This window comes from Drosophila navojoa, chromosome 5, assembly GCF_054131105.1.
Source record: "Drosophila navojoa isolate 15081-1374.11 chromosome 5, UAZ_NAV_1.0, whole genome shotgun sequence".
Classification (NCBI taxonomy): Eukaryota; Metazoa; Arthropoda; class Insecta; order Diptera; family Drosophilidae; genus Drosophila; species Drosophila navojoa.
In genome coordinates, this window is record NC_142893.1 from 7,807,975 (window position 1) to 7,827,364 (window position 19,390).

Consider the following 19,390-nt stretch of genomic DNA (forward strand, 5'->3'; position numbering starts at 1 on the left):
CGCGTGTGTATTATTCATAACAATTGTGTGATATAGCTCGATTTAAATGCTAAATAACTATACTTTTCTTTATCATGGTTAATCGGTTTGTACCAGGCAATAATAGCATTTCTACAACTAGCTCTGAAGCTGCGATAGACAATTTTAGTTCAATTGTTATCCTGCTTATTGATCAGCTTCAATATAACCTTGCCGCCCTGCACATCCAGGGCATAGAGACTGCCGTCCTTCACCTCATTGTTGAGCACCTCATCGCTGACGCTGACAAGTATGCCCGATGGCCCCGATATGTAGACGCAACTCTTGTTCACCTCGTTGAAGATGTTCGAACCGCTGCCCGAATATTTCGAATGCATGCCCCAGTTGTTGTATAGAGCGGCAGCAGCCGCCGCCGCTGCTGCTGCTGCGGCAGCTGGCACATTGCCGCCATTCTCCAAGAGGCCAGACGAGCCGCCCTTAGCCATGAACTCGTAGAAACCGGGCAGCTTATAGATCTTCTGCTGCAGCTCCTTGGCCGTATTAGAGAGCAAGTAGATGGCATTGTAGCTGCAGCCATCCATGCTGGCATAGAGCGTCAGACGAGGCGTAATGGATCTGCGGGTAATAGAAGCGAGGTAAGTGAATGCATTGAAAATTGGAGAATAGCTGTGGATTGTATATTGGATTAATCTGGTAGTGGAGTAGAACAGAGAGATATTGCAAATTGAATATAGAGTGAATTTGTCATTGAAAGCTTTACAACTTCCACAAATACTCTCCACTTATTACAGATTAATCCAAAACCAATTTTCAGCTAGTGTCATTGCATTGTTGCTAGCCCAACATACTTGGCGCGCAATATATTAAACATGCGTATGCCGTCGGCGAGTCCACAGATTTGTATTAGATCCTCCTTGGACATGCTAAATATAGAAAGAGAGAACATAAATATGTTAGAGCAAAAGCCTATATAGTATTGTACAGAGAGCTCTCTCACCGCATAATATCCGCGCCCGAGAAGTGGGTAAAGGTGTTGAGGTAGGCCGTCAGACGATGATGTGTCAGCCATTGTGTGACTTGTGCGGGCGTTGATTCGGGCATAATATTCTGATTCTATACAAGAGAAAGCCACAAATTAGTTTATGCGTTAGCTATATATATATATAAATATGTATATTTAGCCTACATAATCATCCATATCAGCTGGCACATGCTGCGGCGACACCATGCTTGTGGCATCCATTAGTTTCAATGTTGGCGAATTTGTGGATGTCACCGAATTGATTGCAATTGGGCTGCTGCTGGCCGCCGGCGATGCGCTGCTGGCAAATGGCAGCATTCCATCATATTTTGGTATATGAACCGGCGAATTTGGCCACAATTTCATACTGTAAATAGAGACAAACAAAATGTATGTATATATTATTATATATTGCAATAGTTGAACTATATTTTAATATATACAAATGCAATGCTCTTGTTGCTGTGCGTTTTGAGAGAGACGGGCGTGATCCTTTGAAAGCAAGCGCATGTTCACGAATGCCAGACAGCAGATACACAGATTTTACAGATACACATACTTATCATGTAGCCATATACCAGTTTTCTCTCTCACATTCTTGCTCTCTTTCTCTCTCTCTTTCTCCCTCTGTCTGCCTCTCTATTGGTACAGTTTATGCTCTGGCACACTTGGCCTGTTTTTTATTACTTTTTATTATTATATATACCATTCATATATATACATATATATGTATATAGTCATGTCTTAACTACCTTGACATCTGATACGCTTTGTGGCGGCTGATTAAACCCCATCAAATTGTGCTTAGTCAACCAGCATTTCCATACACTTGATGACCTTCAACTTTTTAGCTATGCCGAATTTGGCAGCAGCCGCAGACAAAAAATGCTTTCAGTTGACCAATTCAATTAGCATGGGAGCCCATTTTCATAATATTAGTTGTTTTTTTTTTAAACTAATAAACATTATGAAGACTCTCAAGCAAGTGGCGCATAAGCGCGATAATTAATTGAATGAAAAACATTCTTTAGTAAACAAGTGGCAAAAGCAATAAACCAGACTGAACAACTAAACTATACCCTATAATAAATACATATGCATTTAATATTTTAGAGCGTATTGAAAACTTTTTCACATTTATCTATATATAACTAATTTAATTATTAAAAAATTTTTAATATATTTTTAAATTGTTGTGCATTTAAGATTTAATATTATTATATATTTATATATATTTATTTCTTAAAAATTATATATTTTTAAATAATTAAAACACCTTTTCAAAACATTTAATAAATTGTAATTTTAATTCTATTATTTGAATTTTTAGAATTTTCTATATTTTGTGTAGAAATATTTTTTAGCTCAGAATATTATATAATTATATAACTCGCTCTGCAAGCTAATCTACCTTTCAGTTGTAGCCACATAGGGGGTAACACAACCGGTTGGTAACTATATATAATTTCTACATTCTTCACCACATATAAACGCAAATACTTGTCATTTTATTAATGATCCATGCAAAAACAAGACCGGTTCGGAGCAGTGTAAGTGGAGATTATTCATTACAGAGAAACCGTACAGATTACGAGTAAATCTCTTTGTACAGCTCTTAGTTCAACCGAGAGGAGATAGAAAGAGCGAGACATTGAGAGCGTAATGCAAAAATATATACAAAAAAATCAAAAAAAAAAAAAAATAAAAAAATAAAACAAAAAAGGCAATTATTTGCTTATAAAAACAAACAAACAAAAAAGCGAAAAAAGTGAACTTAAAAAAAAAATAGTTGATTTGTGATTTACAAAAGGTTATACAACAAATTCCCATAGGTGCTGAGTACCCATTGAACAATAAATAGTTGTAGATATAAATACATATTTATACATCACTTGAACTTGGGATTGTTCTATGCAAATAAAGCCTCAATCTAGACAACGCAAAAAACTGGACTACTTAGTATTTAACTATAAACTAGTTATTCATAGCCCAAAGCATCATAAATCAAAAGTTTTATCATTGGACTGTGACGACCATAAACAATCAACTAAATAGAAAACTTAAATACATTTATATAATAGATGATATAATGTTATATATTTCACGGAAATAGAACAAATAGTTAAAGTGAAACAAAACGAGCGTGAATTGATAGCTTAAGCTGGATTGAGCCAAAGAGCAATGGAATTGTTCGAACAATTGAATGTGTAGTGGAAAAGCTAAATGATAATATAGAGTTGATGGTATAGAAGTTAATTAACCTAAGTTAAAATTAAATAAATAAATAAATATTCCTATTTTTTTATAAATAAAAAATTGTATAAATATATAACATTAAATATTACATATTTTTGAATATAAAAAAATAGAGAATATAACTTTTTAGCTCAATTTAAAAATATATTAAATATATATTATGTATAAGTATTTCTTTTTGTAAATATATATTTGGCAAAACAAAAATATACACAAATACAAAAAAATATATATAAAAAATATATATAAAAAATATATATAAAAAAAATATATATAAAAAAAATATATATAAAAAAAATATATATAAAAAAAAATATAAAAAAAATATATATCGCAAAATTTTTTTTAATTATAAAAAAACTAAATAATTATAAAAAACAAAAGAGTATAAAAACTGTTTTTTTTTATGTCTTTTGTGTCACAAAGTATATAAAATAATTAAGTAACAATAATTTGTTTGTTTATATATAAATAAAAAAATAAATAAATAGTAAAAAATTAATTTAAATTTAAAAAAAAAAATATATATATATATATATATATATGAATCGTTGTACTTACTATTCTGGACTATAGCCGCCAGTTGTGATGGCAGGCGTTATCAAATCCAACGATATATCGTTCATGATGGTGCACTCGTAGCTGGGCTGAAACTTGTCCTGCTCGGACTGCGGACGCTTCTGGATCTTCTCGCGATCCTGCTTATGCTTGCGATCGGCGCCCTTCAGCTTGAAGACCTGCCAAGCATTTGAGAATCGTTTGCTAAATATACATATTTAAATTAATTGGGGCCAGCTCACCTTTATCTGACAGGCAGCTGCATGCACTGCCTGCTTGCCATTTGCATTACGATTATCCGTCTGAGCCGGTGAGGTAATGGCCAATCCGTTGTTGTTGTTGTTGCTAGTTGTATTGCCAGTGCTGTTGTTGCTGCTGCTGTTGCTGCTGCTGCTGGAGCTGCTGCTGCTCGAGCTGCTGTTATTGTTGTTGTTGTTGTTATTGATATTAGTATTGTTACTGTTATTGTTGTTGTTGTTGTTGTTACAATTAGCAGTTGTTGTGTTTTCTATATAGGTTTCAATTTGTAGCCGAAATGGTACACCCTTTTCACCACCGTGCTTCTTTGGTGTAAATTCGGTTGAAATGCAATTAACCTTGATGTAAACACCGACCTCCTTCAATGGATCCCAAAAGATTTCAACAGTGTTCAATGCGTTCGCACTCAATGGCTGCGAGACATGGCACAGGCCATACGATAATGGTACATCCACCTCGATAATGCGATCACCTGGACGCGATGCCTGCCATTGCTGCATCTGTTCGCGTTCCATGAACTGCAAACGACGCTCATGGAAACAGATTTTGATAACGCTCTGCAAGAAAAAAATATGAATAAATGAAATGAACACTCATAAAAAAATGAAAATAAACGCCCAAAATGTACAAAGTTCAAGTTAAACGCACAAGAAAAGAAAAGGCATAAGAAAAGCTAGATTTAAAGCTACTCAAAATTTTGTCTGATTGCCCCATGAGACATTGCCTCTGCACGGATGACATGCTTGAAGTTGTTTTGCGTATAAATTAAGTTTAATTGGGGCATATTAAAATCAATTAACATGCAAACACACGCACACACACACACACACATTAATATTGTGCCACACAACGGCGCTCAGTCTCCGCAATCGTATATTGTCAACGAGCTCAGTTGATATAGTCTTAATAGAAACAACCATAACAATAACTCAGCCAATTTAAACTAATTTTTGCCGTTTTTTTTTGCAAATTAGTTTGAACTCAAGGCGAGTAAAAGAGTGATGATGAGAGAGAGCAAGAGTGAGAGAGCAAGAGAGAGAGAGAGAGAGAGAGAGAGAGAGAGAGAGAGAGAGAGAATGTCCATATCCTTGCATTGCATTCTTGACTTTTTACTCACCTTCAAGATCTTATCGCGATAGAAAGACAAATCTCCAATTTTCTTCAATTTGATCTCATAGCTCTGACCCTGATTCAGATAGGTCAATGTCTCCTCATTGTTCTTCGTTGCAATTGAGGTGGCTGCGGCCAAAATGTACTGAAATCTGCAAAATAACGAAATAAGGTTGTATGAAATATATTATAGATAATTGGAAAAATAGGAATAAAATTATATATATATAAAAATTATATATATAAATATATATATATATATATATATATATATATATATATATATATATATATATATATAAATGGGGTATAATATATAAATGCGATATAGTAATATTAAAAATATATATAATATATAAAAAGAAAAATATATCAAATATATATAATATATACAAATTTAATGATATATACCAAATATATAATATATAAAAAAATAATAAAATATACAAAAATATATAACCTTAATAATTTCAATAATTAAATCAATTTAATCAACATTAAATTATTTGAATTTAGAAAATATTTCTGAACATAATATATATATACTTTTTTATACTAAATACAAGGAGAATATTTATTTTTTTGAAAAAAATTACATATAAAATTACATAAAAATTATTAAGTCCTCTATTCTTTTGGGGTTTAGTCTAAGCTATAAATAACTATCTGAGACTAGTTTAACACCAATAAAATATTCACACTAAGTAATTTAATTCACAATAAATATATAATATAGCAAATTAAATTAAAATCTGCTGGAAACTATAAACTAAATCTAAATTTAGGCAATGTTTTGCCGATATGACTATCTAGCTTATCATAAAAGAGACTCAGCTAAGAGTTTTCTTAGTCTAGTCGGCTTAGCATTGCTTCGCATTGTTCACTCACTTATGATCCTCTGCATGGGATGCACCGGCCGACGAGCAGGGCTCGATTTTGGCCGCCTCGACAACGCTCAGCTGCTGCTGCAGTCCAGAGCGCGCTGCAATTGATCAATTGATGCAATTATATCAAATTGTAGATACTATGAAGTGCAACAGCTACTTACGCGCCTGGGCAAATGCCTCACGGCCAGCTGCAACTCGGGTGTGCTCAGCCGTTGCGGCTTCGTTGCCATTGCCACTGCAATTCAATTCAAAATCCGCTGCGGCGGGCGAGCCTTGCGGCGAGCCACAGCCACAAATGTTGACGGAGTTCAACTCATGCTTTCCACCAGCTTCGGCAAGTGCCCCGCCTACAATTCCTGATGCCGCTGCTGCTGCAATCTCCTGACCCGTGCGCTGTGGTGAGTGATTCGCCTCGCCCAATGGCGATTTGTCACTTTTGCCAATTGACGAGCCGGCGCTGCCGCTATCCAATGCTATCTTTGCGTTCGGTTTGAGCTGCTCCGTTTGCGGCTCCTGTTTAAGTGCCGTCAGGCTCGGGGAGAACGATAAAAAGTTTTCACTGCAAAATAGAAGAAATATTATTGAAAAATATATAAATAAATAAACCCCTTTCATTATATATGTATATTCATATGAACACCTGTACTCACTTGTTCAAATACGAGTTACTGTTAAACTCAGCGTTCAGATCAAAACCTATATCGTCGCTCCAGCTGCTGCGACCTGTCAAATGCAAATAGAAAGTGGGCAAAATATTTGTTTAACAATTTTTTTTTTTCTAACTTGAGGCGTCTAAAAATAAAAAAATATTTTACATATAAGCAAATAGTTTTTCTACGCTAATAGAATGATAAGTAAGAAAAACTCGGATCGAACTGTTCGATCTTTTTTAACTGCACTGAAAACAATTTAAAAAATATAATAAAAACTAATTTTTAAAAATGTGTTTTTTTTTAATAAAAATAAAAATAAAAATTAAATGTATATAAATATTTTAGTATATTAATATTTATCAACAAATCAATATCAATAATTATATATTTTAAAAAAATAACGAAAAAAAAATCGACATTTATTTATCAACAAATAATTATCAATAATTATATTATTTAAAATAAAAAAAAATCTGCATTTAAGTTTTTATACAATTAATATTTTTACATTTGAATATTTGTGTTAGTCTTGTTTCTGTTTTTATAATTGAAAATTCATCATGTTTATGGCTCCCATAGTATTTTTAGCTGCTTAAACTTATCTATTATCAATGTAGTTTGACCCATTTGCAATCTCTCGTACTAGACTTTCTTATTCACTCACTCACTCTCACTGTTTTCCTCGATCTTCAATGATAACACCGGTCACTTTTTAGACCTCTATCATATATGTTTGTTTATCTCTCTATTCTTCTGTTTACGTCTCTCTCTTTATTTACATTTACATTCATCTTATCTATCATACTAACGTAATTTTTACTACCTCACTCTCTCTCTCTGCCTCTCTCTGTCTCGTTCTCAACCTCTCTGCTCTTTAATTTTTTCCACTAACTATTTTTACAGGGTATTTGAAATTCTAGCTAACTAACTTAACTATTCACAATACGTTCGCTCTTCACATGGCTTGATAATTTGCCTATAATCAAAGAGGAAATTACTTCACTACAATTGCACCAATGTCAGACGTATATAATAAAATTTCAAGAGCTCACATTGATCGAGTACCAAATAATAGAATTTAAGGCGAGGTCTGGAGGACAAAAAGCCATGGAAAAATAAATCATTAAGCCGCTAGCGTTATGTAAACTGAATGCTGAATGCAATCTATGCATGTGTATATATAGCTTATATATATATAGTAAACGCCATAGACTTAATTATTATTTGCTGTTAATTAAGTATTTCTATTCTCTCGACTAATGGCAGCAAAATTTTCTAAAAATTCAAATTGCTTTAATTACGGCCTCTACAAAACGTCGACAACTTTTTGTTTTCCTTTTTTTGCGGCCTTATCTGCCGGACAATTGTCGTGTTGATTTCACATTTCTTGATAAGCCATCACGAGTACCGCCCGATAGGCACTCGTTCTAGCACGATTTAGTAAAACAGCGAAAGAGTTAAAATTATGTGTGTCTCTGTCACTATATATATGTATATAGTTACATACATATATATGTGTGTCTATACCTATATCTGTATCAGCATTGTTAGAGCTGTGCTGTAATTAGACCAATGACAATTGTTGCCCGACTTTGCGTGATTTTGGCAAATCGTAAACTCTTAACAACCCAGCCGTCGAATTCCAGAAATAAATATATACATATATACATATACTTTAACTCTTATTTAGCTTAACTTATTTCTTATCGAATTCTATATAGTATGATGTTAAATTTCTCTAGGGGGGCGTGTTTTAATAGCTTTTTTTTTTTGGTTATTTTCCAGACCTATAATTGTATACATATAACTTTTATAAAAAGCTATAAAATTTATATACTTTATTATTTCATTAGCTCTACTTGAAGCTATTCTTACAGTTTTCATCATGTCTTGCACGTATGTGCTAAGTTAATTAAGGGTCGTATAAAAAGAAAAAAAAAAAATAGATATTACATATGCCTCTTTTTTAAAGAGAGCCCACAATCTATATTTTATAGAATAATAATTAATGATTATAATATATAATTTAGTATTTTTATCAAATTTATTTTCACAAATTTCGATGGTTTTTAGTTTAATTGCTTTCTAGTTCTTCCTAATTCCTAATTCTTTTTTATTAGAATTTCCGATTTCAAATACTATACCGAATCGTATGAACTGTCTTTTTCTTTTTAAATAAAATTGAATATTCCAGAATAAACTGCTAATATTATTGATCTGATTTTGGAGTTTCTAAATATTTGAATAGGCTACTTCACATAGACTGTTACCAATTGGTCTGAAGCTGCAAACAAACTAAATGAAGTTTTAAATGTTACCTCACGATGTGAGCAATAAAAATCAATTTTATGGCCAGAAACACACGGAGTACGATCAGAACCCGTACATATCACTAAGATATTGATTAATTAGCAAATACAACAAAAAATGTATGTTTGTTCATCAAATAATTAACACATTTGCGCTTTGGCTTGAAAAATAGCTCTCCAAGAGCATGGCATATTAAAATCAGATTGTCGGCTCTACAGAGATAGAGTTAAGTCTATGGCGCATGTTGGGCGTTAAATACAAAGCAAACAGGTTTACTCATCAATAGTTGTTAATTGTTTTTGAATGCGATAAAAGCGTAGAATCTTAATATAAAGAAAAAACTATCGTGGATGTTTTGCCGTATATGTTAGGCTCTATATTTCGGATGCTTCAAAGACTTTTTGATGAGGCACTTGGAATACATGTAGTCGAGTGGGCTAACGGAATTAATATATGAAATTTTTAATGAAACTTTTTTATATATATCTAGTCCTAGACTGGTTTTTAATAATCTTTAAAATGAATATTAAAAGGTTCGATTTATATTCTACCATATTTAAGCTCTTTCGATCTGTCTCACCTGAATGCTTTTCACGTTTATGTTTATCTTTCTCGTGATGTGCCACCTTATTGGGTATTTCGCCAGATTGAGTTGTCGGTGAATTTTCACTTTGACCGATGTCCAATGAGTACCAATCCATTCGTCTTTTGCGCGAACCACTGTCTGAGTAAATTGTTCTCACGTCGATAATTTGCGGTCCTGGTGAATCCTTGGACTGTCCGTCTGTATTTATATCGAAATCGAAATCGAAGTCGAAACTTATCGATTAACGAATACACAAATTGCCTTGCTTTTGATGGATGCGATGAGTCTCAGTGTGTTAAACGTCATTAATGATGTATATATGTATATATGTATATATATATGTGTGTATATATGTATATATTAAATTGGATTCGTTCTGAGATCCCTTACCTGTCCAAGATTCCTCAGAGTTTGGCGGTGAATCAACAAAGTTAATCACTGGCTCATAATCCGATCCAATATGCTGATGATGATAGCCGCTAATGAAATGACTATTTTGGATCTACAAAGAGAGTTCAATTGTTCGATTTGTTAGTTAAAGTTCGATTTCCAGCTATACATATGTATATAACTATCGCATTTAGAAAACTTTTATAGCACACTGTCTACGAATTAGTTTTTCGTTTACGAAATCGCCTAGCATGCTGCTCATTTAGACAGATCTATCGCAGCATTGCCCCAGCCACAACAGATGCATTATCTCTCAGTGCTACCTAACATGGTATTGGGGTCCTAAACCTTGCTGATAATACAAAAAATGCTTCTACTACAACAACTGAAGAGAATCGTTATGCCTGTAAATTGTTCTCTCAGTCCGTTTCTCGAGTACTCTCTCTCCTTCTCTCCATTTCTCTCTCTCTCTCTCTCTGTGTACAAACGCTGTGCATTATTAAGTGAGTGTAAATCGTAAAGTTAATAATTTCTATACACGTTCGATTGCAATTTACATGATATATGTATATAGCCATTATACATACATTGAGTACTTTGAGATTTCATTTGTTTACGCCCGGCAGTCTGGGCCTTTGCCTGTGTGTAGATTTTATTTAATTTCTTTTGATTGTGTTCTCAAAAGATAAGCGCATAATGTCAATAATAACGGCCACAACAAGGCGCGACCTGTGTCCAGCGTATTTCGTATTTAACTCCATAACTCGATAATAAAAACTGGCAAATAAGAAATTTGACCGCCTTTAGTTATTTTTAGAGCACTTACTTCCTCTCCCCCTTTATCTTTATATATTTTCAGCTGTTTTTATTGACAGACTGAACGCCAAAATCGACAGCTTGAATTGATATCATTTCTTATAAGTATATATCATAAAACGTCCCATATTTCCATATATATATATATATATATATATATAAATTTGTTTGTATTGATTGACAGTGCTACTTCCTGTTCAATTAAATTAATTCTAGAAGATATCAACTGATATAGCTACCATTATATCGATATATATCTATTTATATTTTAATTTTTTATTGACTGACTGCTGAAAGAATCCTTATTCTCTTATTGGATTATATACAGAAATCAGATGAAAAGAGGATTGATTGATTGATTGAGCAGACTTGGGACTATGTAATACATCGATTGTAGCAAAAATTGAACGCAAACAAATAGGAACGACATTGAAAGGAAACATATCTGGCATTAGCACTTTCGGAATGTCCAGACTATGAATGGAAATATGGCTGAAAGCAGTAAAGCCATTGTGCTTATCAATTAACAGCTATAAAGGGAAGGCAGTCTCAAATGTCTAATAGGTTGATTTAGTTGAAGAACATTCGTATCGAATGTTGCTGTAGGTATTTGTTTGGCTGTCTGTGCCAGTCAATTGGATATGTGATCCGAATTCTATTCTTATTTCATTTACACATACTCAAGCAACAATTCCAATTAAAAGTGGCACAAAGCAAAATAAGTAAATAAATAAAATATATATATATAGATCAATATTTATAAACAAACAAGTAAAAATACAATCTGTGATATGTTTTATGAAGTCTTATTTTCAGATAATGCCTACTGCCAATTCATATTCAATATGCTTATGTACGTAATATTCTATTTATATTACTATGGGCTCTATTTGTCAAAAACTTTCCATATATTTGAGACCTAATCTATAGAATGATCTTTTTAGAGATTAGATGTAAAAAAAAAGATGTGTCATCACATTGTTTTAAGGTAATTAAATTCTTGAGTGATAGTTCTTATGTATATAAAAAAAAATAATCTGTGCTCTCTATAAATAATTTGAACTGTCATTTACATTACAAAAAAAAAAAAAAAAAAAAAAAAAAAAAAAAAAAAAAAAAATTGATAAATAGATTTTAACTTATGATTTCTTTATATATTTAAAAAAAATTGTTTTGTTCATATTTTTTTTTTTAAACGTCACATATTTCTAATCAAAAACCTTATCATATTTTAGCATTCGCTATTTATGTCTTTCATATCTTATCATTACATTTTTAGTACAAATATATTTATACTAGTAATATAAGTATGTTGAAAGTAATAAAAATGTATAAGATTTTCGATCAGACATATAAAACGTGTTTAAAAAGCATACACATAATATTTATTTATGCAATATAATAAGAATGAAACTTTAAACATTTTAATGAATATATGCATATTTTATAAATATGTGTATATATATAAAAAAAAAATCAATTCAGTATAAATAAATAATCAAAACTCTTTATAATATTTACCTGATTAAGATTTTCTCCGTTAGTTTGGTGCGTATGAATGTTGTTGTTGTTGTTGTTGTTATTGGTATTGTGGTTGGTATTATTGATGTTATTGTTATTATTATTCGGATACTGATTATGATGATTTCGATTCAAGTTGTTGTTGTTGAATTCCATTTGGTCGAAATCGTTGAAGATGCTTAGATCAAATTTCGTTGAAGTGCGTTGTTGTTGTTGTTGTAGTTGTTCTTGTTGGTCTGATGATAAATGAATTTGCAATTGTTGCTGCTGCTGCTGCTGATGCGGTTGTTGTTGTTGTTGTTGTAGTATTGAATATTGTGGATCAAATATGCTGTGTAAATCCAACAGACCGGAACTTTGCGATAGAAACGAAAGCGCCATCCGGTTTAAAAATATATTCCAATTTTCCTCCTCTAATTCTTCCTTAGTTCACCAAATGTTTTTTTATGGCTTACTTTTTTTTTAAACAATTTTACTCAGCTTTAATTACAAATCAACGAATTTATTGTTTTTGTCCACAATAACCGTTAGTACGCACTTTAAGAAACACGGGGTATTCCAGGGTATCACCCTCGGCGAGCTTTCGCGTGCAATTTTGTCAAGCTTTTGCAGGCCACTTAAAAATTAATTTGAATATGTTTTCAAGGTTTTTTTTTTTTTATTTTGTTGTAAGCAACAAATAATAAGATGTAGAAGGGAATTGGAGGTTTATAATTGTAGTTTTTTTTATTATTTACTTATTTTATGTCAACATTTTGTATTTTGGTTAATTTTAAATTATGACAAACAAAAAAAATGACACTAGCTTTTTATTTATTTTTTATTTTGTTGGTTTGTTTGTTTTTTGTGTTTTTTTTTTTTTTTTTAGCACAGCACTTGGATTTTTTGTACAACTAACAACCAAATAATATCTAGTTAGATATTTTTCACTTTTTTTTGATATTGTTTTAACAACTTTTGTTTTGTAAGTTTGAATTGATAAAAATAAAATTCGTTGTGCGTTCTTCGAACGTTGGAGGGGACGTTTGAATGCAATTAAAACAGTACGAAAAATGAATTATACAGTTTCTTGATCCCGGTGGTCTCACGCTGACGATGGCTACGTAGTAGGGTGTTTTCAATTTTTAACAGCATTTTGTTTCGCAAATACATATAGCTCGATTGCGATTGATATTCATTAGACATGCGTTGCAGTCGTATTTCAGATTTCTCCATTTATCGCTAAGTTCTTTCTCGTTCGGTTGCACAAAATTTCAATTTGAGGGGGAATTGCACAAAAAAACGTTGTTATCTCGATTCCTCCAACTTTTCTCGATCGTTCCCTTCGCACAGTGCTTGTGGAACGTTTTGGCTGGACTGGATTTAGTTATCCTTCTGCTAGTTTTTGTTTTGGTTTGTTTAAACCGCTGTCAGATTGATGCAAACATTCTAACGAGCTTGTGTTTTAAAGCCTTTGCGTGAAAATTAACTGTTAATTGCGAGAGTCTCTATGTCTCGCTCTCTGCTGTTGAATTCGGTGGCTCAACTTAAGCTTTGTGTGTGTCTGTGTGTGTCGCACGCTGTCAGATATTTGACATTCTAGTTATGTGGCGACCAAATGTTTTGGCACTTCTACGACTTCGACTTTTTCTTTTCTAGATGATGATTTGACCAATAAAAATTATTGGTTTTTCCTCGCTTATGTAAGACTTTTTATTGTTGCTGCAGGTAGAGCACTGTCACAAGGCGCACATTATAGTCGCTGATTATAAATTTGTCAATCAAATTTCGCATTTCATTTGGCGAATCTATTGCGACGTTTGCAAACACTGTTGCGCGTTCTTTATCTTACGAAAACACGCACAAATTATAATTTTATATATATTTTCTATAGATATATATCAAATATTTTGTATTTATATTTTTTGCTTAGCTTTTTCTTAGACACTTGAAGGCACACAACTATTCCAGACGCGTTACAAATGTATTCTGTTTAGCCGATGAGTGTGAAAATCGCTGCAAAGCTTTGCTAATATTTTTTGTAGCTTTTTTTCTACTTTTCTGCTGTTGCTGCTGCTGCTTCACGTTTAATCGCTGCTCACATAGACGAGAGAGTAACAGCTGCTTTCGTTGTGTGCGTATTATTTATAGCAGGCTGTTTTGCATGTGTATGCGTGCGTGCTGTTGGTAGACGGATTTGTTGGTATTGGTGCGCTGATAAAGTTTTTGAAAACCTTCTTTAGGTTTGTATGTGTTATATTTTGTTAAATGTGTGTGCGTAAGCTGTTATATATATTTGCTTGTATTAAGTTTTTTAATTAGAGCCTTTTTTAGGTTTTACACACGCACACAAATATATAAGAGTATATATTTTGTTATAAACTGGTTTTCGAACTGCAGCGCTAATTATTTAAATTTGCATAATATATTTGTTTAATCGAGTTTTATATATTTATTAAATCGACCGATTTTTATATTTTTCTTACGCGCAATTTTCAAATTTAAACGTTTTATATTTTTGTCTTTGAGACGTCCATTAATTGTTTTCTATATTTTTCGATTGTTGCCAATTTGTTAAAATTTCCTTTGAAAATATAAATAAATATATATTTTTTTATTTTTTCTATATGCCGATTTAATTCTGGTTATAGGAGCACTTTTAATCCGACGAAGCGAGGCTTCGAAAAGCCCAAAAAGACGAGCATTTTGTGTGGCCAGAACCTTGGTCGAGCGGCAACCAACACGGACACGAGGTTAAAATATCAATGAGTTGTGAGTATATTCGCCGATAGCGGGAAACTACAGATACCGTTTCAATTACAGTTCCCGAATTCAATGCAAGCCTCAACGCAAAAACCGAGCGAGCCGAGCCGACGACTGCGATGATCAGCAGAGAAAAAACAGAAAGACGCCAACAAAAAAACGGACAAGGGACGGCGAGAGATTGCGACTACGACTGCGGCGAGAACTGCGGCTACTGCTGCTGCTGCTACTTTAGCTGATTGTTGATCAAGTTGATTGTCACTTGTTGTGTATGGGATGGACGATGCTGCGACTGCGCTGCTGCTGCTACCGCTGACGGTGACGTTCGCTGCCTTACCAATTGAATACCATGTTCGCGCGCTGCGTTTGATTTCAATTGTTGTTGTTGTTGCTGTCGCTGTTTTGGCTGCTGCTGCACTGCTCAGCTGTTTTGCACGTTTTCTTATCTGCTCTTATTTTGGTTGACAGCTGCACTCTTTTGTTGTTTTCGGTTTCTTTGTGCTTCTTTGCTTTTTTATCAAGTGCTTTATTTCACTTGCACCCGCATCTGAGATGACGATACTAAAAACACAATAGTTATCTCTTTCACACACACGTGCTGCGCACTTGACTCGTAACTAAATCGACTGCTGCTGTTACGTTTCACTGTGAATGCCGTCGCGAACTACACAACAACAAATTAATTATTTCAAATAGAGCAAAATTTTCCTCGATTTATGTTGATTACGCGCGTCGTACTTGCAATTGAATTCAATTCAATTGGCTTTTATGGTTTAGCTTGTATGTTCTATTGATGTATGTATGTTAGTTTTGATATGCGTGTATGAGCTGCCCACTCAGAAGCTTTCAATGGCTGCCGATAGCTATTGTTGTTCTCCTTGTTGTTGTTGTTGCCGTTGTCGTTCGCACTTTTGGTGCGCGCGTCGATGACGTATTTTGGTACGCACACGTAATAAAATTGGCACAGGAAAAATTGGGAGAGACTTCAAAAAAGCTCGAACACTATTATTTGGGCTGCGATGGCGTCGTCGCTACGCGCGCTAATTAAATATTATTTTTTGTATCTTTCTGATTAACAAAAAGCGCCGGCGTGTAATTGTTGCTGATACTGCTGCTGGTTATGTTTATTGCTTGTTGTTGCTATCGATGTTGTTATTGCTTTAACGCTTATAAATCTTGTTTTGTTGATGTGGTTATTAAAACGCGCACAAAACTTGTGTTTTAGCCGATGGGAGCTAACGTACTGATTTTTGTGAGCGCACGTCACACGCTAATATAAATTTTAGCTCTGACTACACGCTTCCCAGCTGACTGACGTGAGCAGCTTTCTCTCACTCTTTCGTGTTCGCTGGCATAAGAGCGTGCAGAACGTTGCTCTTTGCACACGCATAAACAGACCTGCCCTCCTCGCACTTGTGGACATGCAAATCGCCTGTGGAATGCAGCATAGAAAATAAAACTTGTTGTCGCCAAGCACACGACGAATCAGGAGGAAGCAGACGTCGGGATCTCCAGCTGTACAAATTACTGCATTTTTTAGTTATTAGTTTTTTTTTTTTTTTTATCAGCTTAGCTGCAGTATTAACTGTCAGCGAATTACAGCAACAATTCATAATATCAACATTGAGCCCCAACGATCGAGAGAGCAGCAGCGCTTAAGAGCTGACTAGAGATGACTAAAAGAGCGGCGAGCGGCGAGAGGCTGCACCTGCCTCTGAGTTCTTTGTTGGGTGGGTGCATTGACGTTATTCTCACTTATTATTTATATGTGAAAATGCACATGGTACAAGTGTGTGTGTGTGAGAGAGAGAGAGAATTATGCGTCGCAAATATCGCACAGGGTTTTTTGATTGTGCTAATTTTGAGCCATAGCCGTTATGTTGGCTGTGCCCAAAATTTATACAAGCAACGGATTTGATGCTCAATTTAAAAGTTATTTTAACCCTTGCCATTTTTAATTTTTATTATTATTTTTTTTTTTTTTCAGTAAATTTGCAATAATTATTACTTAGATGACATATTTGTGGGCTTGGGGTTTTTGTCTTCTGGATTCATTCATGAACTGCACCAAATTTTGTGTTAATTACAAATTTAATTGACAAAGGCAGTCTTCAAAAAGTTGCCGAAATTGCCCGTCTGGTTTCTGAAACATCTTACTCAATTAATACATATACAGATATGGCAAAAAAAGAAAAAAGAATTATAAAACTCAGTTTGGTTTTTTTTTTATCTAAGTTGACTTTTGATGCTTTCCTCCTTGCTCATTTTTCATCAATTGATGGCAATGAGCGATGCCGAATTAAATATTCTTCAATTGTTTTTAAATTGCCATCAATAGCAAGGTCTCAAGTGAAATTAATTTATTTGCACAATGAAAGTCAAAGACGCAATTCGTTGTAATAAAATTGTTCCGCTCTGTTCTCATCTCATCTATAGATATTGATCAGAAAACCGTTTCTTTCATGTTATAAATATATATATATATATTTTGACGACTTTGGTCTTAATTAATTTGCCATGTACGATTTTTAGTGGCTTCAATTAGCGGCTGTCAGAAAAAAACTCTTTGCTAATTTATAATAATTAGTACAATTTAAGTCATTTGTTTTTGTATAGCCATTCATAATTTTGACTGCGACAAGTAAATAAACAAATTAACCAATTTTAAATTGAAAACGCGTAGCGTTAGATTGTAAGAAAGAGTTATGGAATTTAGTTTTATATATGCCATAAATTAGACATAAATTTTAAAGCAAACATAGCTTCTTATTAGCTTAAGCTTTTTAAGGAATATTTAAATCTTTAACTTTGCGCGCGCTAATTGCTGCCTGCAACATTTTACAGCACTGTCAGCTAGAAAACGATAAGCAGCAAATATATCGATAAGATAGTAAGCAACTATCGTACACCTAAACCAAAACAACGCGTTTGCAAAAGAAGGCAAACATCGCAAATAAAATAATGGAACTCTCGCCCATTAGTCAAATTGAAGACAGGAAACCAATATTAACAGCCGACGGCCTGGTGCAAACATCAAATTCACCATTTGAGCAACAAACATCAGCAACTACAACAACAACGACAGCAGCGTCAACGGCGGCGGCAGCGACAGCAGCAGCAACGACAGTAACAACAACAGCGACGACGACCATCTCACAGGAGACGCAAACATCGAACGGCATCGGAATCGGCAACGGCGGACCGCTGACAGTTGATCAGCTGGATATCGAAATATTGCCAATCATTTACGATATTGTGCGCTGGTATGTGTGTGTGCGTGTGTGTGTTGCCAAAAAATAATATTTATATAAAATGCAGCGTTAACTGCGCAACCAAGAAAATTTTCAAACAAAGAAAACGTAGCTTATATAACCAAAAATTCTTTGTAGCGTGGAAAAGGATCCCTTGGAGAACGCTGCCAAGCTGCGTGAATCGCAGGACTGCAATCATAAGGTAAGCAAACAAATACCCTGTAATTTACTCAATAACTAAATGAAAACTTTACACAGATCTTTGAACTGCAAAAACGCTTCGAATCAGCGCGTGAGCAGATCAAGCAGCTGCCGGGCATCGACTACAACAAGGAGGAGCAACTGCAGCGCCTGGAACTGTTGCGCAGTCAACTGAGGCTCAAGCAGCAGCTCATACGCAAATACAAGGATACCGAATTCTAGTTAAGGGAACAAAAATCACTCTCACAATGGTTCTGCGACTGATATTGCGCTATTTCGCCAACAACGAGCAGCTCATTCAGCGCATGGCTGATAGCTATCCGATGAGGCGAGCTGCTCAGCTGGTCGTCGCGCTGATGTACCGATCGAAGAGCTTGGCCAGGGAGCAGGGTCTGCACGAGATGACGCCCGAGCGGTTCAAGTGAGTGAAGGCCTTAAAGACGATTCTACAATGCCATGCAAATTTCCCCGTTTCTCTCCACAGATCATTCGTGAACATGTTTCGGAATAATGTCAAACAGGAACTGGAGGGCGTCAAGAAGGAGCTCAAGAATCAGAAAAAATAAATTAATTATTGTAAATTTCTTAGTAATAGACTATAAACAATTTGGGCATATAAATTAAATTACAAGAGTAAGTGAAATGTTTTTTTGTTTCAATAAATACCACGATTTGGTATTAATCAACACTGAAGCAGCAGAGTTAATAAATAAGCAAGTGTCATTGCAACATAATTATGTTTACCCAATAAAGAAGCTACTGTCATTGCAGGAGTTTGATTAACATTTAAAATCTTTAAATTTATTATGTAATTTTATAATATACAATTGAAAACACAAATGAATTATCAA

At 34.0% G+C, this 19,390-nt stretch overlaps 4 protein-coding genes across 5 annotated transcripts; 2 read left to right on the forward strand and 2 right to left on the reverse strand.

The window, feature by feature from the left end:
- Positions 1-23: 23 nt before the first annotated feature.
- Positions 24-13,113, reverse strand: gem (transcription factor CP2 like gemini). 2 transcript variants are annotated; one of them, XM_030382469.2, is made up of 13 exons: positions 12,346-13,113; positions 10,009-10,120; positions 9,613-9,816; positions 6,720-6,792; positions 6,231-6,628; positions 6,071-6,164; positions 5,190-5,334; positions 4,057-4,629; positions 3,818-3,993; positions 1,166-1,367; positions 977-1,092; positions 828-902; positions 24-594 (listed from the first exon to the last, which is right to left on the reverse strand). In XM_030382469.2, the coding sequence occupies exons 1-13, from the start codon at positions 12,724-12,726 to the stop codon at positions 150-152; spliced, it is 2,994 nt and encodes a 997-aa protein (XP_030238329.1). In that variant the 5' UTR covers positions 12,727-13,113; the 3' UTR covers positions 24-149. The 2 variants fall into 2 exon arrangements, with proteins under 2 accessions (XP_030238329.1, XP_089118115.1); XM_089261989.1 differs by lacking the exons at positions 3,818-3,993; positions 4,057-4,629; positions 5,190-5,334; ... (4 more) ...; positions 10,009-10,120; positions 12,346-13,113 and adding an exon at positions 1,444-1,586.
- Positions 13,114-13,151: 38 nt separating this feature from the next.
- LOC115561913 (uncharacterized) lies at positions 13,152-16,347 on the reverse strand. The gene has a single exon (XM_089261991.1). The coding sequence runs from the start codon at positions 13,558-13,560 to the stop codon at positions 13,381-13,383; it is 180 nt and encodes a 59-aa protein (XP_089118117.1). The 5' UTR covers positions 13,561-16,347; the 3' UTR covers positions 13,152-13,380.
- A 1,617-nt stretch (positions 16,348-17,964) lies between these two features.
- Positions 17,965-18,774, forward strand: MED9 (mediator complex subunit 9). Its single transcript, XM_018104483.3, has 3 exons — positions 17,965-18,350; positions 18,477-18,540; positions 18,597-18,774. Exons 1-3 carry the CDS (start codon positions 18,049-18,051, stop codon positions 18,759-18,761), a joined length of 531 nt encoding a protein of 176 aa, XP_017959972.1. The 5' UTR covers positions 17,965-18,048; the 3' UTR covers positions 18,762-18,774.
- Positions 18,697-19,182, forward strand: LOC108653743 (protein NCBP2AS2 homolog). The gene is made up of 2 exons (XM_018104488.3): positions 18,697-18,960; positions 19,024-19,182. Exons 1-2 carry the CDS (start codon positions 18,788-18,790, stop codon positions 19,103-19,105), a joined length of 255 nt encoding a protein of 84 aa, XP_017959977.1. The 5' UTR covers positions 18,697-18,787; the 3' UTR covers positions 19,106-19,182.
- The last annotated feature ends 208 nt before the right edge of the window (positions 19,183-19,390 follow it).

Bases quoted from the DNA above. Each gene is read 5' to 3' on its own strand.
- LOC108653743 (XM_018104488.3), top strand. From the start codon at position 18,788: ATGGTTCTGCGACTGATATTGCGCTATTTCGCCAACAACGAGCAGCTC. The intron at 18,961-19,023 runs GTGAGTGAAGGC...TTCTCTCCACAG, and splicing joins ATGACGCCCGAGCGGTTCAA to ATCATTCGTGAACATGTTTC.
- gem (XM_030382469.2), bottom strand. From the start codon at position 12,726: ATGGCGCTTTCGTTTCTATCGCAAAGTTCCGGTCTGTTGGATTTACAC. The intron at 10,121-12,345 runs GTAAATATTATA...CTCTCTTTGTAG, and splicing joins ACGGAGAAAATCTTAATCAG to ATCCAAAATAGTCATTTCAT. The intron at 6,793-9,612 runs GTGAGACAGATC...TGCATTTGACAG, and splicing joins TAAACGTGAAAAGCATTCAG to GTCGCAGCAGCTGGAGCGAC.
- LOC115561913 (XM_089261991.1), bottom strand. From the start codon at position 13,560: ATGGAGAAATCTGAAATACGACTGCAACGCATGTCTAATGAATATCAA.
- MED9 (XM_018104483.3), top strand. From the start codon at position 18,049: ATGGAACTCTCGCCCATTAGTCAAATTGAAGACAGGAAACCAATATTA. The intron at 18,351-18,476 runs GTATGTGTGTGT...AATTCTTTGTAG, and splicing joins ATTTACGATATTGTGCGCTG to CGTGGAAAAGGATCCCTTGG. The intron at 18,541-18,596 runs GTAAGCAAACAA...AACTTTACACAG, and splicing joins CGCAGGACTGCAATCATAAG to ATCTTTGAACTGCAAAAACG.